This window comes from Pleurodeles waltl, chromosome 10 (genome assembly GCF_031143425.1).
Source record: "Pleurodeles waltl isolate 20211129_DDA chromosome 10, aPleWal1.hap1.20221129, whole genome shotgun sequence".
In the NCBI taxonomy this organism is placed as follows: Eukaryota; Metazoa; Chordata; class Amphibia; order Caudata; family Salamandridae; genus Pleurodeles; species Pleurodeles waltl.
In genome coordinates, this window is record NC_090449.1 from 858,187,657 (window position 1) to 858,205,735 (window position 18,079).

At 40.3% G+C, this 18,079-nt stretch overlaps 2 protein-coding genes across 3 annotated transcripts in view; one reads left to right on the forward strand and one right to left on the reverse strand.

The window, feature by feature from the left end:
- ADAM22 (ADAM metallopeptidase domain 22) overlaps positions 1–18,079 on the reverse strand; it is a 1,118,190-nt gene that overhangs the window by 513,228 nt on the left and 586,883 nt on the right. The window lies entirely within an intron of this gene.
- CLDN12 (claudin 12) lies at positions 2,247–17,834 on the forward strand. Its single transcript, XM_069211565.1, has 2 exons — positions 2,247–2,341; positions 14,327–17,834. Exon 2 carries the CDS (start codon positions 14,358–14,360, stop codon positions 15,093–15,095), a length of 738 nt encoding a protein of 245 aa, XP_069067666.1. The 5' UTR covers positions 2,247–2,341; positions 14,327–14,357; the 3' UTR covers positions 15,096–17,834.

Sequence of the window (18,079 nt, forward strand, 5' to 3'; positions counted from 1 at the left end):
TTATCCACAGCAAAGCAACAATTTGGAAGTGTTGCTGTTAGGACATATTAAAAATATATATCTTACTTAGCAAAATACTGCTCCCTGACATAGGGCCCTACAGGCCATCCAAAGGGGATATTCTTAAGGGATACAGTGGCTTTGCCATTGGTGTGAAAGGTAAAGATGAACTGGCAGCGACAACAATGTCCTTCTAGTCTGCAATTTCATGCTGGGAGCCATTTTGTACATTGTCACACAGAGGGTGGCACAAACAGTGCTGCAGCCCTGAGTGGACGCTCTCTTTTACATCTCCTGAGTACCATATACTATGGACGTATAAGTAAGTCAGTCCTTGCCAATTGGGTGTATTCAGTTCGACATGCAAATTAGATAGGGTCAGAATACTGGCACTGAGGTCTGGTTAGCAGGCCTCAGTACACTCTTAGAGGCAGAAAACCAGCAGCATCGGTCCACAAATGTGGGGTGTACATGCAAAAAAGGAATATCCTAACAGGGTGTTTACCACACACCACTCTGGCAGCAAAAAGCTGTTGAAGATATCTCTGCACTTAGCAAATGAACAGGGCCACATATCCATGGTATCGCCAGGTAATACTAAACAGTATGTGATGGAAAATGTCCAATAACTGTTTAAATATTTAGCAAAATTATAACACCCTTCCAACCCCCCACTATTTCTATCCACTTTCAAATGAACAGGAATATCTGACAGCTTTGAACAGTGATTTTTAGGTCTTACCTACAGCCTTCTGTTGTGAAAAGTACTACTGTGAGCAGCACCAATACCTACAATGGGCTTTGGGTCTACCCGTTGCTTATCAGGGTTGCCCTGTTTTGGCAATCTGATTTGCTTGCTTCTTACTCAATGGCTTTCATTCCCTTTCCTGTGTTTCTCTCTCCCCCTGTAGCATAGCTTTTTTTACCATATTTTTGTATTAGATGACATATCCTAACACGCATTCATTCAGGAAAATACTTTTGCTTTCAGCACTTTATAGGACTGCGTGTGTTTTCTTGCTCCATCTCCTTCTCTCCTGTGGGGTGCTTCACTCTTTACATAGCTGCTCTCACGGCTCTCCATGTTGCTACCTCATGCCTCAGCTCATCTATTGCACTGTGTGTGAAAAGAGCCTCAAGAGAAGCGTGGTATCAGGCCCATGGCCTGTCCACGTCTCCAAGCAGATCCAAAAATATCCCCCTTTTGCATTACCCTCATCTAGCCTTTGCTTGTAACCCCTGAACTGCATGCCTGACGATACCTGAAAAAAAGGGGGAGGCACAGGATGCTGCAGAAGTCGTTTCAGTTGTCCAATTATTGAGCAGGAAATAGTCTTTCAGAGAGTGTGACGTCAGCGGGTAGTTCCACCAGTGACACTGCAAAACACGGATAACATTCAAATAAAATGTAGCTGGAAACTGACAAATGTCGAGTGATTATAAGGCTGAAACAAAGTGCTGCCCACGCATCTGCAGTGAAACCTGCAACTGTTTAATTATCCACCTATTTACATCAGGGTCATCTCCATATTCTTTACTGGGTGTGTCATTAGGAAATACATATGATAGGGTGTGTGTGCAAACACCTGAACAGTAATAACAATTCCACCTAATAATAGAGATTCACGGCTGCCAGTGCCATTTGATTCATAAGACATTACTACCCTTTTGACCAAGGAGATGGCCAGCCAAGTGTAAATCTGAAAAGGGAGAGGGTCTTCTTCACTTTCACGTGGGCATCGTTTAAAAATGCTGAACGTTGTATTTTAAAATGTCTTCATTTAAAAAAAAGAAGCCCCTTGAATAATCATAGAGCCCGTCAAAATTATGTTAAAAATAACATTTTAAACGCATTCCGCTGTGAACAAATAAGCAATAAAGGAAGCAACTGTATTGGCCTTAAGAGAGCATTTACTGGTGAAATTAGATGCAAATTGACGCCTTTACGTGCTTGGACGACGGGGTACATTCAGAAGCCGCTGTTAGTATTTAGGTTTAAATCAATTAGAGTGTGCGTATAGAAGAGAGTATGAAAGCGGCACCTTCCTTATCAACCAGCATTATGATATTATTCTTCCATCACCGCTGGGTCGAGGGATGCTCTTCCTCGTATTTTGCTACCAGTGACTAATGCAAGCAACGTTTCGAAAATTTCCTGACATCTTGGGAATTGTAGTCTTCCATAGCCTATTCCATGAAGGCGACTGAAGCATGTAAACTATCAATCCCAGGATGCTCCGGGCTTAGCTGGCTGAGAACCTGCGGGCATGCTCAGTATAGCTGTGTGGGAGTAGAGGCTCCTGTGTTTGCTGTATGAGAACGTTCAGATTGAGAGGCAGTGGTAGGTGCTTTTACTCTTAAATTTTGTTTTTTATTTCGTTTTTTAACGACAGGTCGGCATTGCGTTTGCTGTTGGGGGTCTTCTGAAGGAAGAGCCAGCGACCAGAAGCCATTCATTGATTTCATGCTTCGAGCACTGGGGGCAGATTCGCTCGTTCCACAATAATTGTGCGGGCTGCCCGACGGATGCCCGGATTGTAAGCATAATAGCATGTGGGATTTCGAGACCATCCTCCTATTGCTGACCCATTTACAGGGATGTAAGGTGTTGTGCATTCTCTGAAAACATGCACGCTGTAAATCACCGCAGCTCTACCAGTTTGAAACGATTCGTTGTGCGCTCTTTGTAGCGATATGTGAGAGAAGCTCTGTAAAATAGGCCCAGATCAACTCGATTCACGTTTTGGCATGAGGATTTTGTTGTTGGCAGAGTCTTCGGACTGTGTACATGCGAGCATTTTCCTGAGTTTCCAATGTCTGCTGTGGCACCATTGATTTAGGTGTGTCATCTCGTGTGATATGTGGTATTAAAACAAAGGTGCGGCTAGATACGTGAGGTACCAAGAAGAGCAAATATATTAGCATTTGACTGCTAAATGGAAGCTATTTGGAGCAGGGTGACAGCCTGCGTTTAACTTATTAACTGAGCGCAGTGTGCACTGTTGCACACTAGGGGCCATCGGTAATCCAAACCTTAAGAAATTGCTTATAAATGTGAGTAGGTTATGAGTTTGTGTATCATCAGCTTACAAATTACAATGAGTCGACTCGGTGAACAGTCCAGTGATTTGAATGGCTTAGTTCTCCAATGGCTTCTAGTACTCTTGCAGAATGTATTTGGCAATTAGATGTATTTTAATGCAAAATTTGTACCGCAGTCTCCCTAGGATGTGGTATCACTCTTGACTCTGTGTTGAGGTAGCATAGTTGTGTTAACATAGAACACCCCTGGTGTTGGGTTACCACCAATGCAACAGCAAAAAATCTCTCCTGTTCTTGTAAAACAATAGATCAGTGGTTCCCAACTTTTTGATTTATGTGGACCCCCATTTTAACATTGATGGACCCCAGGGACCCCCACTGAATCATCATTGGAATCCGGGGACCCCCGCCTGAGTCATTACTAGAAGCTGGGGACCTAATTTGTCAATATTTTTTAATTTTCTAAGCAGTCGCGGACCCCCTGAGAAGGCTTTGCTCTGTGGTTTGAAATATTGACATTGGCAGGTGTCAATCATATTTCTAGCTAAATCGCAGAAATCAAGAAGCATTACTGCAGTGGTCTTGTGATGTCATGCAGAACAGGAAGCTCAACATTACCCCTTCACCACTGTTTTAGCTTGCTGATGGGATGAGCCTCTTGTTTTTCATTTTTTTTAATTTGGAAAAAGGATCCCTAAGCATGGCATGCCATTTTTGTTGTCCACATATTGGCTTAAAGTGTCAAACTGGTACATTTTTGGAGCTTGTTACTATTTCACTTGCAGATGCCTGCTCCAAACATATTCCCGGCGATTTGTTTCACACAGATCTGAACACCCCTTGTGGTGTGTGGCTAAGGCGTCCTCAATTATCAGTGAAGACAGTGGCAAACTGTGCTGTTCTGTGTCTAGCCACATAATTTGGAACAGGATTACCTTGAAGATATCAGATGCCTCTGGTCATTTTGTAAAAAATCTAGAAGAAGAAATATCTTCTAAACATGTCAGTCTCTGCTGAGGCACTTTTTGGAAGAGGATGAGTGTCCAGTCATGCAGTTTAATGTTTATGTAGCTATACACGTGAAGAAACCAGTTGCACAGCTGTGTAGTTAAATTTCTTTAAACTGAGGAAACAGTGAAGGTTACTTGATGACAGAAATAATGGGTGTTCCATTTATCTACACTTTCTCTAGATCTAAAACATGCAATACACCACAAACGGATTAAAGAAAAAGAAAATCTCTACCACTGGGACTTTACCATGTCTCTTTATTAAGTCCCTCTTTCGGATGTGAAGAAGTTTAAAACGTGCTTTTGAATTTGTTTTGGCTCAATTCACTCTTTCTTCCTGCGAAATTTTCCAGGCTGTGGTACCTCGGAGAAAGTGTCAGGGTGGGCTCGGTGCTCAACACATTTTTAAAGATTTATTTTATTTCTAAGTTTTTAAAAAAGGATTATCATTTTTATTTTAGTACTTTATTTAAGAGTATATACTTAATCTCTACATGAAGTACAGTAAAAGTCCAAAATAATATGTCTCGTATACTGACACCCTGATTCAGACTCTCAGCACAGTATAGGCTGTCATAAGGTCTACTAAATGAGGAGACTGTACACTAGCAGGCTTTTCCCGCATTATTTAGTGATCAGTCCTTTAGTTTGGAAGCCATTAATGACCATGACCTTTTTATAGCATTTTTGGTAGTAAAATGTCTTTCCTGTGGACATTATTCTACCCAGTAATCATGAATTTGTTATTGCGACCGTGAGTTCAGTTTGACTCCCACATTACTTCCCTTCGCAAACTACATGATGACCAAATAAGAATTATGGACAGTTTGCTTTCTTGGCAGCTACCTCATCATGTCCTGTGGGTTCTATACCTATAAATGGTTTGGGAATCATGTGATGAAACACATTATTTTGGATAACTGTGTGATAGAAACCTAATGGGGTCACATTCTAGAAACTAGAGTTTGTCTGTGTCAGATTCCAGAGGTATGGGTCTTCTTTTGACTTGTAGGCTTAGGTTCTGCCTTACCCTTTGTCATGACTATTAGCTTATCAGTTGATGGCACTTGTACTAAATATACTAAAAATAGAACCCGGTCTTCATGATCATAAAAGGACAAACACTGGCAAATCCAATAGGTTTGGCATTGGGAAGTATGTATTTTTGTGTAAAAATAGACAATACATAAAAAAAGGAGTTGCCCAGCAGCGGAGGCACAGTAGCCCTTCCACTGGATTGCACTTCTTGTCTGGCACATGTGATCAGGTAAAATGCCATCGCCTCCAGCGGAGGCATACTAGCCCTCCCACTGAAGTGTACTTCTTTTCTGGCACCTGTACACAAGTGATCAGATAAAATCAGCAGCAGCCGCCATAAATATCAAAGTGAGAGCTGGGGGGGGTGAAAAAAATAATAATAATAAAACAAACTTAACAATGCCTCCGTCTCCTGCCGCCTCGGGCCTCTCCTCTTCGTCTGGTGTCTCAGCATTCTCTGCTGGGACACCAGCACAGGCTTCCCAGCTTAGCATTAAAGCATCTTCAGGATTGGTCTGAGTGGCTGGGACTGCCGGCCAGACACAACCCTGGAGCTTGTGCAGTTTCTCCATAGCTGGGCTGGAGAAAACTAAGTGCGCATGTGTGTTTGGCTGGCCAAACACACATGCGCACGTAGGTGCATTTCATTCCTCATCCCATCTCCCGTGGCCCATCTCCTCACCCCTCCCATCACCTGCTGGCTGAGCCAGTAGCAGAAAAATAAAATGATAGTGAACTATAATTTTACTTTTCTGCTGCTGGCTCAGCCAGGGGGCGACGCTCCTGCGCCATAGCGAAGGAGCCACCCTTAGATAAAATGCCATTGCTTGCAGTATAAGACTGCCTTAAGATGACGTGGGCTCACCCACTGTCCAGTGTTGTATGCTGTGGTAGGAAGAAGAAACGTGAATTCCTCTTAAGCAGATCGGTGGATGAAGAGGGTTGACAAGAAGCACCTTAAGGAAGTGTGTACATCTATATGTAGGTTTAGTATGGAGTTTTTGGAAAAATATAAGAATGGCTTGACAGCCCAGAATCAGACAGTACCACTGTAAGCCGTGGACCTGTCCCAAAACTTTTAAACTACAGTTGGTTCACCAGAAATAGAAAATCAAAGTAATCAGTACCTTCTGCAAGTCTTTTATGTCATACAATATGTAATATTATCGTAGGGTTTACCATTTCTTCAGAAGATTGTCTTCAAGGGCAAATAGGCTTGAAAATAGGTGTTTAACTAGGAAACTCAGTACACAACCTTCAGATTTCGGATCTTGGTGCAACATTTTGTTTCTCAAAATACAAATTTTGCATAACAAAAGCTGCCAGGAAATGACTCTGTGTTGGTAAACCAAGGCTAAGATCAAATGATAAGGAGCTTACAAAAGGCCCAGAATTGAGTAAAGGGTAGGCTACAAACCACACCCAGGGATGTACTATATATGTTGGAAAACTCAACTTAAAGAAGGAAAATGTGCAATAACCTAAAAATCTTTGAATTGTGATCCTTAAGTTTTGATAGTACAGGAGAGATTGTGAAGCAGGAGTAGAAATTCAGATTTCTATTACTACTCCCTGTTATTTGCTTAAGTACTTTTTCACTATTCATAATTGCAACAATTTATATTGCTTAAAATTGCACCCACTGTCGAGGGACTTCTTTTCCTCCATTGCTGCACTTAAAGCTGCTCACTTTTTACTTACTAATGTTAAACAGTTGTTTCCTTATCTAGGTAATGTTTCCAATGTTTTTGCGCTAAAACAATTTATGCTGTGCATAACGTCTCATTCAGGCATTCTGCTTTGTGTTATCCATGCTACATATAAAACGATATACCACCATAGTAGTTTCTATGGCATTTCTGCGGCTCTTGTAAATAATTATATCATCTTCATTAAGCAGCCATACTATATTTCACCAGCTAAAGGCAACAATTCTGAAATACACTTATTCTGTTGACTGCATCCCAGATCAGTTTTAAGGTAATCTGATATGTGCACAATTACACCCTAGAAAGTTAGTCTTAGATCACAGTTATTTTTTTATTTTTTATTCAGTGGTTTTATAGAGTGCAGGGCTCCAAAAGATGGAGCCAAGGTATCATGGTCTACAGAACTTTAACATATTCTGTTATATGGATATGCTATATCACTTGAAGGTCACAGAACAGCTAGTCTTAGACTACTACTGCTCTGAAAAGTTTTGCAGGCATGAATCAGTGTTGGGTTCTCAAATCATGTTTCAGGATCAAGGGATAGAAGGATGGTAGTGCTTCTCACACCGTGTTAGGGCATACAGGGGGGTTCTTTGGAGGTGAAGAATGATTTTTGTCTGAGGAGACTTCTCAATGTTGTACAGAAGATCTGTGGGCCTATTGGAGTTGGTGTTTCTGTGGAAGATGAGGTGAGGACCTTGAAGATGAATCAATAGCAATATTTGTATTAATAATTCAATCTTTTTGAAAATGGAGGTGACTAGTTCGCACCTATGTCCTACAGTGCTCAGCCTTCCAGGTTGATGAAGCTTACAGTACCAAAGTTGCATATTTCAAGTTGTACATAAAGCACAAGATGAACAGAGAGAGAACTACGCCAACAATGTTTCTGCACAATGTATTGTTTCATTGCTATTAAATATGGGCAAGTCTTTTTATTTTCAATGACAGTTGCATTTATGAGGGAAATATGGACATTTAGTTTACATTAACTGATACCTATAAGATGACATCTTTAGCTTACTTGTAAATCACACTCCAAGAATCCTAAAGCTCCTCCAGTCAATCCTGCCCCACCATTAGAGATTCTCTTATTAAGCAGTGTGCATATCTACCTTGCTCCAAGTCGCATCTGGTATTACAGTGCATTAAATCACTTGCACCTTGACCTATGTTAGGCTCCTCATCTTACCGTTCTCCACGTAAAGTTAACCCATATTACCAGCACCATGAAAAAGCAAAATCTTCCACGTCATTTACAAGTTACAGAACTAAAGTGCCAATGGACCTCCTGAATGCACTTCTAAAAGCAGTGCCAAATGAGTGGCAGACAAGCTACGTCTATATCAAGGGTGCTGTTGTGAGAAGGCCGAGTGGCCTTGATCATCATGCAAAATCTCTTGGTGGCAAATTAAAAAGCACTGATGGAATTCGGGACAGAACTGCACAACCCCGATTCCTCCCCCTGCCCTGTAATTCACAGCATCTCCTAACGCCTTCAGGGGTGTGGAATTACTGTAACCCAACGCACAGAACATATTGTTTGGGGCCAAGGATAACGAGCTTTCATGTTTATTTTTCCCTTGTGGAAAGTAGGGCAACCCCTTGCAGCACAAAGCTTTTGGCTGCCAGTTTACAGTACCGTACATTATGGATGAGGGAAGGGCATTGTTTCTGTGTTCATATATTACTACTGTTCGAACTTGTATTTATGGTTCATTGATGCAAACCTTGTATTGTTAGGATGAGCACAAATATTTAGAGAAGCTTGAAATCAAGACTCAAGACCTGTTGCTTTCAAACTAATGTGTCCTTAAAAAATGCAACTGGGGAAAAAATGTTTTGCTCAATTACTGTGAACTTTTAGGCACTATTTCTTTGAAGCATCATTTAGTAAAACGTGTTGATTAATGCTAGTATTTGCAATAACCATTCATAATGGAAAATCAATGTAACCAGTTTCTAAAGATTATGGGAAGCATGAAAATAAACAAGCACTGGCAAAGCTAATACGTCGCCATTCTCTTGTTTTGTCAATGAGTGCCTTGTTTTGACATGGTTTTTGTGAATCTTTATTGTTGTGAGAGCTGGTGGACCTTAAAAATCATAACAAACATTGGCAAAAAATGTCCACAGTAGGTCCTGGTTCTGAACAAAATTACTTTGTGTGCTGATATGCTTGTCGTGAAAGAGCAGAATGCTTTCACTCACATTGGAGCAGGCCGATAGAGAGAATTTTAATAAAAACAAAAGGCCTTAGTTAATGTCAGACCTAACTAGGGGCCCATTTCTTAGCGAAAATCATAAAAGTGCACCCATAGTATATGTCCTTGAATTAGTGCAGATTTACGCCTTTCCTGAATTCACAAGAATTTACAGAATTTTACAAGGATATGGAAAACTGCATTTTAGCATGAGCAAATATAGATGTGTAGATCTGCTCACACAAACATTTTAAGAGTTTACAAGTTCACTTTCCCTTCAACCACTTTTTTCGCCAATGCTGGATAAAGTTTTACTTTGTCCTTGTCAGGAGTAAATTTCCAGCCTTTCTCAGTCAGGGAAATAATTAAAGCTGGTGAAACCCCCTAAAACATGCAAGTTAGTTTTACACAGACTCAAAAAAAGAATTCTAACCCTGAAACTATTGCTTTCTGCTACCTCCAGCTCCAGTATGTAGCTCTGCTGAAAGTTGGCAAGATAAGGTAATTACTAGTCTACTAGTACTCAAACCTTACTGTAGTTTGAGCCCTTGCATAATCATAGATGCTATTGTCAGAGCTCTTACATACTGAATTTGGTGCCAAAATTTGTCGCTGCACCATAAGGACAAGTGGGTTTTTGAACTGGATGAGTAGATTTCTGAAGCAACCTGTCCCATGGACAAGTAGATATTTTATTAACTTCCACACCCCTGCACCTGCATTGTTTACTCCACTGGGAAGGATGGGAACAGAATACGAAGGCAAAAAACAGGGCACTGGTAATGAGGCCTGACATTCTTAAGATCAACCACCTTACTAAATTCACCATCACCCTTCCTTTACTTAAAAATGCCAAACAAATAAACCCATTCCAAGGCTGCTTAAACTTAGTAGACCGATGAAGTTTCTTCACAAGCCTGAAACGTGTGTAGGTCTGTGTCTTCTGCCAGCCTGATACATCATCAGTTGAACAGACATAGGTAACTAAGGTTGAATACAGAAAATAGCTTAAAATACATTGTGCATTGCATTTTTGCTTCATTCTGTGTATTTATTTCATAAATGCTAGAAATATATTGTGATGTTAGACAATTAAGAAGTTGCCTGCAGTGATCCAAAACTGAGGTGGATCAAAGCTGAGAAACTTCTGTTTTTACCTTGCTGTAGTAGGGAAGTTTGAAGGTACAGCCAGTGTTTCCATTCCCATTGTGATGAATATCTATATGTTCATATTTTCTTACCTAGAAATTGAGTGGTTATCTTTATAACTATGTACCACTCAAACATAGTGAGTGTTCAGGCGATGAACTTGTGTTCTGTTCTGATACTGGTGATATGGTTTAGTGCAGTAATCAGTGGGATAGTTAAGTTATAATACATATTTGCACAAATTATAAAGCTTTATTTCTGGTCAGCAGTGTTGTATTGATGTGTTCATTGTCGTGGGAACAAGACATGCTGATAGCAGTCTCCATAACAGTGAGACTGCTCTTACCATTAGAAAAACACAGTATATTATGTGAAAGAGACTCATGTCCTTGTCCAAGTAATCATTTGTATGCTTTTTGGGTGTTGTGAGCAATGAAATGTAATGTTTTGTGAATAATTAAGTGTAGAACTTAGTACATTCTGCACCACTAGTTAGTATTTTAATACGTTGGAAACTTAATTTGTCAGCGCATGGTTATTGCATTCTTAACCACGTTCAAAGGCATCTGCTGGACTTCCTGACCACAACACTAGAACACATCCACGAACAGGCAGTGTGCTCTGAGACCCTGCTCAAAATGTTATACATCACTTAAAAATGGGGACAAAGCACCAACCTAGGCACTGAACTACAGATACTCAACAATGCATCTTCGAAATATGTCACTAAAAAAAATAAAAACTTCGGTTTGACGATCCTAACTCTGGAACATCATGCTACCCACATTAGATAGTGCTTTGCTCCCGTTTGTTTTAGGAAGGTAGAATTACCTTTCTTTTTACCAAACCACACCAAAGCTCATAAGCAAACTGGCATGGACACAGTTGCACTAAGTTATTAGCGTGCACTATAAAAATGGTGTAGCTGCCATAAAAGTACCTAAATTTGCGTTTACTGCTCCTCATGTTTTTGTTACCATATCCAAGAAAACCTGTTGTCTATCCTGGGGATCATAAGATGTAGCTATTTTCTCTACAAACGAAAAAGTATTGCAGTGTCTTGGTCAGGGCCTAGTAGCATTGGTGGAACTGAAGGCCTTTTGGTCAGAGACAAACACCTATTAACCATCACTGACCATTCTTTTAGTCGGGTGGATATTGTGGATTTAGCCTTAGTGCTGGAAGAACAGATTGTCAGAGGCTCAGCAATTGGATGATGTTTAAAACTGAAAATCTGGATGGTACTTGTGATAGATCTGACACTTGTCAGAGAAGTAGAAAACAGTTCCTAAATACACACTCTTTTATGATTCCCCTAGACGTACATTACGCTGGTGAGTTTGTGTGTTGTAGAAGGGGTGGTTAATAGTAATTTGTCTAGAGCTGTTTTGATACCTGTGTCTCCAACACTAAGTTAAATTCATAAACTAACTTGATAGTTCCTTGTCTGATTAGTCTTGTATGGAGATGAGGGTGGATACTGCGGGGGAGAAAAGTGCCGGAGATGACTCTGAGATTAAAAGTAGGTCACAAGGTACATGGTAATGTGGAAAATGGAGCGGGGCAAGGGACAAACAGCCCAAAATGTGACAGACAGGAAGAGGAATGATGAGCAGCTATACCATAATAGGGAGTAAAGCGATTGAGGGTGGAGTTGCAGCCAACCCTCCACAGGGCTACAGAGTAGGCTTAATGTGTGTGGACTGAAAAATGGGGATGGGACAGCTAAGGAGGGAGGGACAGAGACCAGCATTCATATTGGTGCCAACAGGCAATACAGTCATAAAAAGAGGACTTCATGCCAGTTGTCCTCATTATTCCCCTTGATTCTAAGATAATTTTGATGAGCTTCTAATAGAACCAGTAGCACTGTGTTGAGATGTTTAAAAAAAGGCTGCGTTGAAGGTAACCCCATTTGATGTTGGTTAAAAATATTAAAAGTTTGCTGCCAAAATAGATAAATAAGTTACACCCTATGAGGCCAAGAGCACTAGAATTTTAATTCCAAAATCTGGGATAAGCAAACAACTCACTAGAAAACTACAAAGCATCCAGGACTCAGCAGCCATACTCATCCTTAAAATCCCATTCAGAACTCACATCATACAACATATCGGGGACCTACACTGGCTCCTGATACACAAACGTATTCAATCCGAACTCCTCACACACACACACACATTCAAGGTGCTAAACAACTCGGGCCCCTCCTGTCTGGACAGTCACATCTTCCACCAACCACTGCCGCTCTGCAGGACTCCTACTCACACACTCCTTACGCATACACAGAACCAGTTCAGGAGGGCAGGCATTCTCTCGCATCACTCCTGAAGTGCGGGACAACCTCCCATTCCACATCAGAATCGACTCCTCTCTTTTTGAATTCCATTAGAAGCTCATGACCTGACTTTTCAATTAACCAACCTCCCACAGTCAGGGCTACGTACACACGTGTGCTCATCGCCAGGATGCACTCATTGGTGATAGTGCGCTTTACAGATAGACATAACAGTTACTTTATGAAGAAGGACCAAATGGTGTAAAAATATCCCTTAGATGCATTCACCTTGTGCGCAGTACGCCAGGTGAAGATCTGCACCTGCAGGGTGGAGCCGGTTTCACAAACCGAGGCTCCAGAGAATTGACAGGAAAATTACATGAAACAATATATTTACTGTCCTTGGTGCTGGAGGCAAGGCGATGTCATCTGCAGGGCTGACACTTGAGGAACCAGCAGAGCACCATTGACTGGGTGTCAGAATCTGCTTTCAGAAGATGCAACAAGCCACTTATGTATTCCCACCCACTGGGGAAGATTAGAGAGGCTTGTACTTGTTTGCAATACAGCGACAACCACACAGGCAAATTATTGTTACTTGTGCTCATTTAATTCACAAATTGCTTTAAACAAGCGTGCAGGGATGGTTTGTGAGCATTGTTTTAATAACAAAATGACCTTGGTCTGTGAAGTGTCTGATTCAAAGCTTGTAATATGATGCTTGCATATACGGGTTGATTAAGAATTCCTGTTTCACCTAATAATAAAAAGTTATCAAAGGTGTCAACATCACAAATACTTCAATCAAACTGGGGCGTAGATTAAGTCTCTGCATGTTGCAGATTGATTATGGCTTGCATAGTATATTCTGAAGTTAATGGTAGATGAGGATCATCATGCACTGGAGTACATAGATTTTACACACTGTATTCATCTACCAGTGTTTCCTGACTTCTAACGAAGAATTAATAAACATACTGTGATACAGGTATTTTCATATACTAGGTATTTTAAGAACAAAACTTTAATATTGTTGTTTCTTCATCTGCTTTCCCTTTTCAAGAAGCTTTGGTACAGTGGCTGCAAAACTGCCCAACTATTATAGCATACAACTAGCATTGACAAAACCAATAGGTCTGGTCTCTGCTATAGTACGAGGGATTACCAGTAGGCTTCCCCAGGTGACTAGAACCCCAAACTGACCGACATCTATTGAAAACATAATGTGATAGTTTCTAAACAGTCTCCCAGTTCTCCATTTAGTTGAAAGTATTTTACAGAGTCCTCTTTCTAATTTGGAGAGTGATCGTTAAGTTAATAGTTGTCATGTATCATTCACAAGTCTTTTAATTAAATGATTGTGGTGTGTTGGTTGATTAACACAAGGTCTTTAAATGGCTGTCTCATTATACAAACTTTTGGTGCAACTGTCAATTCTCACGGCGCACAACAAGCCCAGATGGGCTTTGTAGTGCTTGGTATAGGACATGGGACTCATTTAAACTCGCTATGTAGAGGCATGGTTCCACTTGAAATCAGGTTTCCAACAAAACAATTATTTTCCACTACTTGTCATCAATACATACACTGAATATTGGACACACGCTACCTAACTCTTATATAGTAAGATTGTTTCACTCATTTCCAGATGTTCTAGATATTTACCTAAAATTAAACATTGTCTTGCTGAAGCAACAGTAGCAGACACCTAAAGTAAATTTCCAATAAAACCAATTACAAGACTAAATTGTTAGTAACATTTTGTGATGCAAACCTAAAAAATAAATGACTGTTTTGTTAGCCTACTATGGTGGTCAATGATGGCTCTGTTACTTTGCTTAAAGCTCAAGAAGTCACTCAGTAACTTGATGTATGTTTATTTTTGCTTTGTAGTGCTGCACCAGTGACTGTCCACAGGTCAACAATGGGTTGCCAAGAAGTCCATGCTGCTACATTGTTTGCCTTTGTCAGCGGGACTGCCTCCATCGCGGGTCTGTTCGCTGCCACCTTGCTTCCACAGTGGCGGCAAATGAGCCTTTATACTTTCAATAGAAATGAGAAAAACCTCACCATTTTCACAGGGCTGTGGGTGAAGTGCGCCCGCTTTGATGGGACCAGCGAGTGTGTGATGTTCGACACGGATTGGTACGCTACAGTGGACCAGCTAGACATACGTGTCCTCCAGTTTGCCATTCCCCTTAGCATCCTGACCGCTGCTTCTGCACTGCTGCTTTGTTTGATTGGAATCTGCAACACCACCTTCTCATCCAGTGTACCAAACCTGAAGCTTGCAGCCTGTCTGGTCAACAGTGCAGGGTGCCACCTGGTGGCTGGCTTGTTGTATATATTGGCAGGCACCATGAGCATCACACCATCTATATGGTCTATATTTTACAATGACTCTCTGAATCGAAAATTTGGACCGTTTTTTACATATGATAGTGCAGTCTTCGTGGCCATTGGGAGCTCCGGGGGCATGTATTTCACGTCTGTCATGTTATTTTTATGGTATTGTGCTTGCAAATCTCTGCCCTATGCATTTTGGCAGCCTCTCTACTCGCAGGCGCCCAGCCTACATAGCTATGTCTCCGCTCCTTACTCGGCTCGATCCCGGATGTCTGGTATTGAAATTGACATTCCTGTTGTTACTCACACTGCCTGATGCAGAGAACACCGTTTAGCAAAGATGAACTTTATGCTCGGACTCCTCTTTGAATTCTGCCAGGTTACTTAGCGTACATCCTAGCCTACTTCCTGTTTGTAATTGAGTAGTATTATTGAGAACAGTAGGAGTTTGTCTGAAACATCCCATTTTTAATCATTGTAAATGCTGACACAAGTACTAAAGCTCTTCATGATTGGGATACCAGACAATTTGGATCAGGGTGATCAGTCTGATCATCAGGTGAATGGTGAACATACTTAGTATTCCTTATACACCAATGGGCATCCATTTGCTGATGCCATAAGATAGTAATCAACGTTTCTTGCTTTTAGTTGTGTGTATCAAGTACCACTCAACAGGACCGTCTTATAGAAGGTTGAATACAACAACATGATCTTGTGAATAACAAACTGTCATTGTACAAGGGACCAACCCACTACAGATGCTATTACTCTCCAAGGACTTTGCTTTTTGTTTTTTTACTGTTTGGCTGATAATTTTTTTTTTTTGCAGTCGTTTCCAGAAGGCCTTAAGTTGTGCCTTTTGTGTGATGTGCAGGTTTTTCCTGCTCTCCTTCTTTTGACATGCCAACTAGTGCTCTGGGAGCTAAGGGTCACTGCAGATGGATATTGTAGAACAATGCTTACTACAGTACGTAGGTTTTATTATTGTAGCTGGATGTCTTAGCGGCTTCTTACAAGGTTCGAGAGGGTTTCATCTCTTGGGTGATCAAAAACAAGCTTAACTTTGTAGGTCTAACCCATAGTCTTTGGCCCCTGGCCAACATTTGGGGCACTGGATGGAATGAGTTCTTCGTCTGAGTGTCAGTGAACTCATCATTGTCATTCGATCCATTGCCTGCATTCAAAGCAGATCGCTCAGGGGTGGCATCACTTGAAAGCATTGCAACCTGTGCATAGAATGTGCATGGTAAATATGTTGGTTCCTATTTTCACAGCTGTGTTTTATATTCCTTAGTGAAGATGGAGTGTGACCTATGAGAAGCATTATAGGCTTAAATATTTCCTTTGTATGTTGGAAAGTACTGCATCGGACCTGCATGAGTTCTCATCTCTTTTCACAACACACCCCTTTGTGTTTATGCTCCTGTCTACCTCTTCTCCAGATTGTAAAAACATGTTTGTTGCAGAAGTTAATGAGCGTAATGGTACCTGCTGTTATTGTAAAGAAGTATTGCTGTTTACACAAACACATTTTTGTTGGGTAAACCCCATCTGGCCATAATTCATATATTCATCTTATGAAGAATACTGCTACGTTACTCAGCTGAACACCTTCGCCCTCACCACCGTCTAACACCGGAACAAACCTTGCAGTTTATGCATTGTTTCAAATGCATGTAAATAAACTAACATATGAAGAGGGGGTTGTCTTTTGACTAAGTGGTAATTCACATGATGTGAAGAGGAGAGAGGAGGGCTGGAACATATATTTCAGTGAACAGAATCTGTATCTTTTCTACTACCAACTTGATAAGGATTTGAACCTGAAATATAATTGTAAAATATGTAATTTAAGATTGTATTCAGTAAAATTATGTTAAAGAGAAGGTTATGCTTTAGGTGATGTAACTAATGTGTGTGTATATACACTCGCAGAGATATTTTAATAAACTCATATAGTTATACTTTAAAAAGTAGACTGCCAGCAAAATAAGTAAATATTTTTCTTCTCAATTAAAATGATAATTCAGTCAATTTAGTTAATATTTGAAGCGTGAGCCCGTCCCTCAGTCTGAGGATAATGAGGACTTAAAAACCCTGACAAAGTTAAGGCGACTCAAGCAATGCATTCTTTGTTTTGTGCTGACCCATTTCCCTTTCATGAGTTTTACATGTAATACAGTACGCTACTGTATTCTATAATAAACCTGTTCGTATCTGTGGTTTGCTGTTCATGCATATTCTTCTGACTCCGCACTACTGTGGGATTATGAGCATGAGTGTGTTTTTTGTTTGTTTTGTTTTTTAATATATATATTCTTTTTTTACATATTATGAAATACAAGTAAATGTTGCTACCTTTCGATAATTAATTATACCCAGATATTATACCTAGCCATGTATCTCCTACCCTTCATTGTAAAACAAGGTCACAGCATGCACAACCTTCTGTAACTAATAATTGCAGTGACAGACCTCAGTAGGTTACTCTTGAATTTTTGCCCCTCATGGCGGAAGTGTGATGTAACTCTAGTACCATGTAAGTAACTTCCAGATGCTGCTTCTGTAAACCTGTTGTGAATGTTATACCTTCTTTGTCTTATTTGTGCATGGTCAGGGTTTCTCGGTCGACTTCTTTACATTTTACTTAACCCGTTTCCTATTGAAATTATTTGTTTGACACAATTTTTCTTGACTGTGGATGCACTGCTGAAATTTTGCTTGAACTGCAAAATATGACAAATTTCCACTGCTGGAAAGTAATCTCTGTTGCCATTATCTTGCAAATGCTACCTTGGGAATGTGAGTGTACAGCTGATTGATTTAAATGAGATATTGAAAAATGAGGTTGACTGTAATTTAAACATATTCAGCAGTGCCATCAACTCCACAGTTCGGTCAACTGCTAGGTTCTAGTATTTTTTATAAAAAAAAAGATTTATATTGTGTAATATTGCCTTGTTTTTATTTTTTTGTTTAATTACTGGGGTGCTAAGTTTTGTGTAAAGTGACAAACTATGTTTTTCTAAATAAAATGTATTCATTCAATATCTATGTTTTGTTGGGATTGTTTTCTGTTTTTTCAATACATGCATCCCACACCCAAACACTTCTTGTTGATGCAAAGTAATTCAACTGTTTACTCTATCTGCTGGTTGTCTGGGTTTGAGTGTTTAGGTCACTTCGTGCTAAAGAATGGTGCTGGGAGCTCAATGCCTTTATTTTAGGCCAGGTAAAGTATTTTAATGTATTTGCATTTGACCACACCATCCCTATTTTTGCTAGAGTAATTTGCAT

Bases quoted from the DNA above. Each gene is read 5' to 3' on its own strand.
- CLDN12 (XM_069211565.1), top strand. From the start codon at position 14,358: ATGGGTTGCCAAGAAGTCCATGCTGCTACATTGTTTGCCTTTGTCAGC.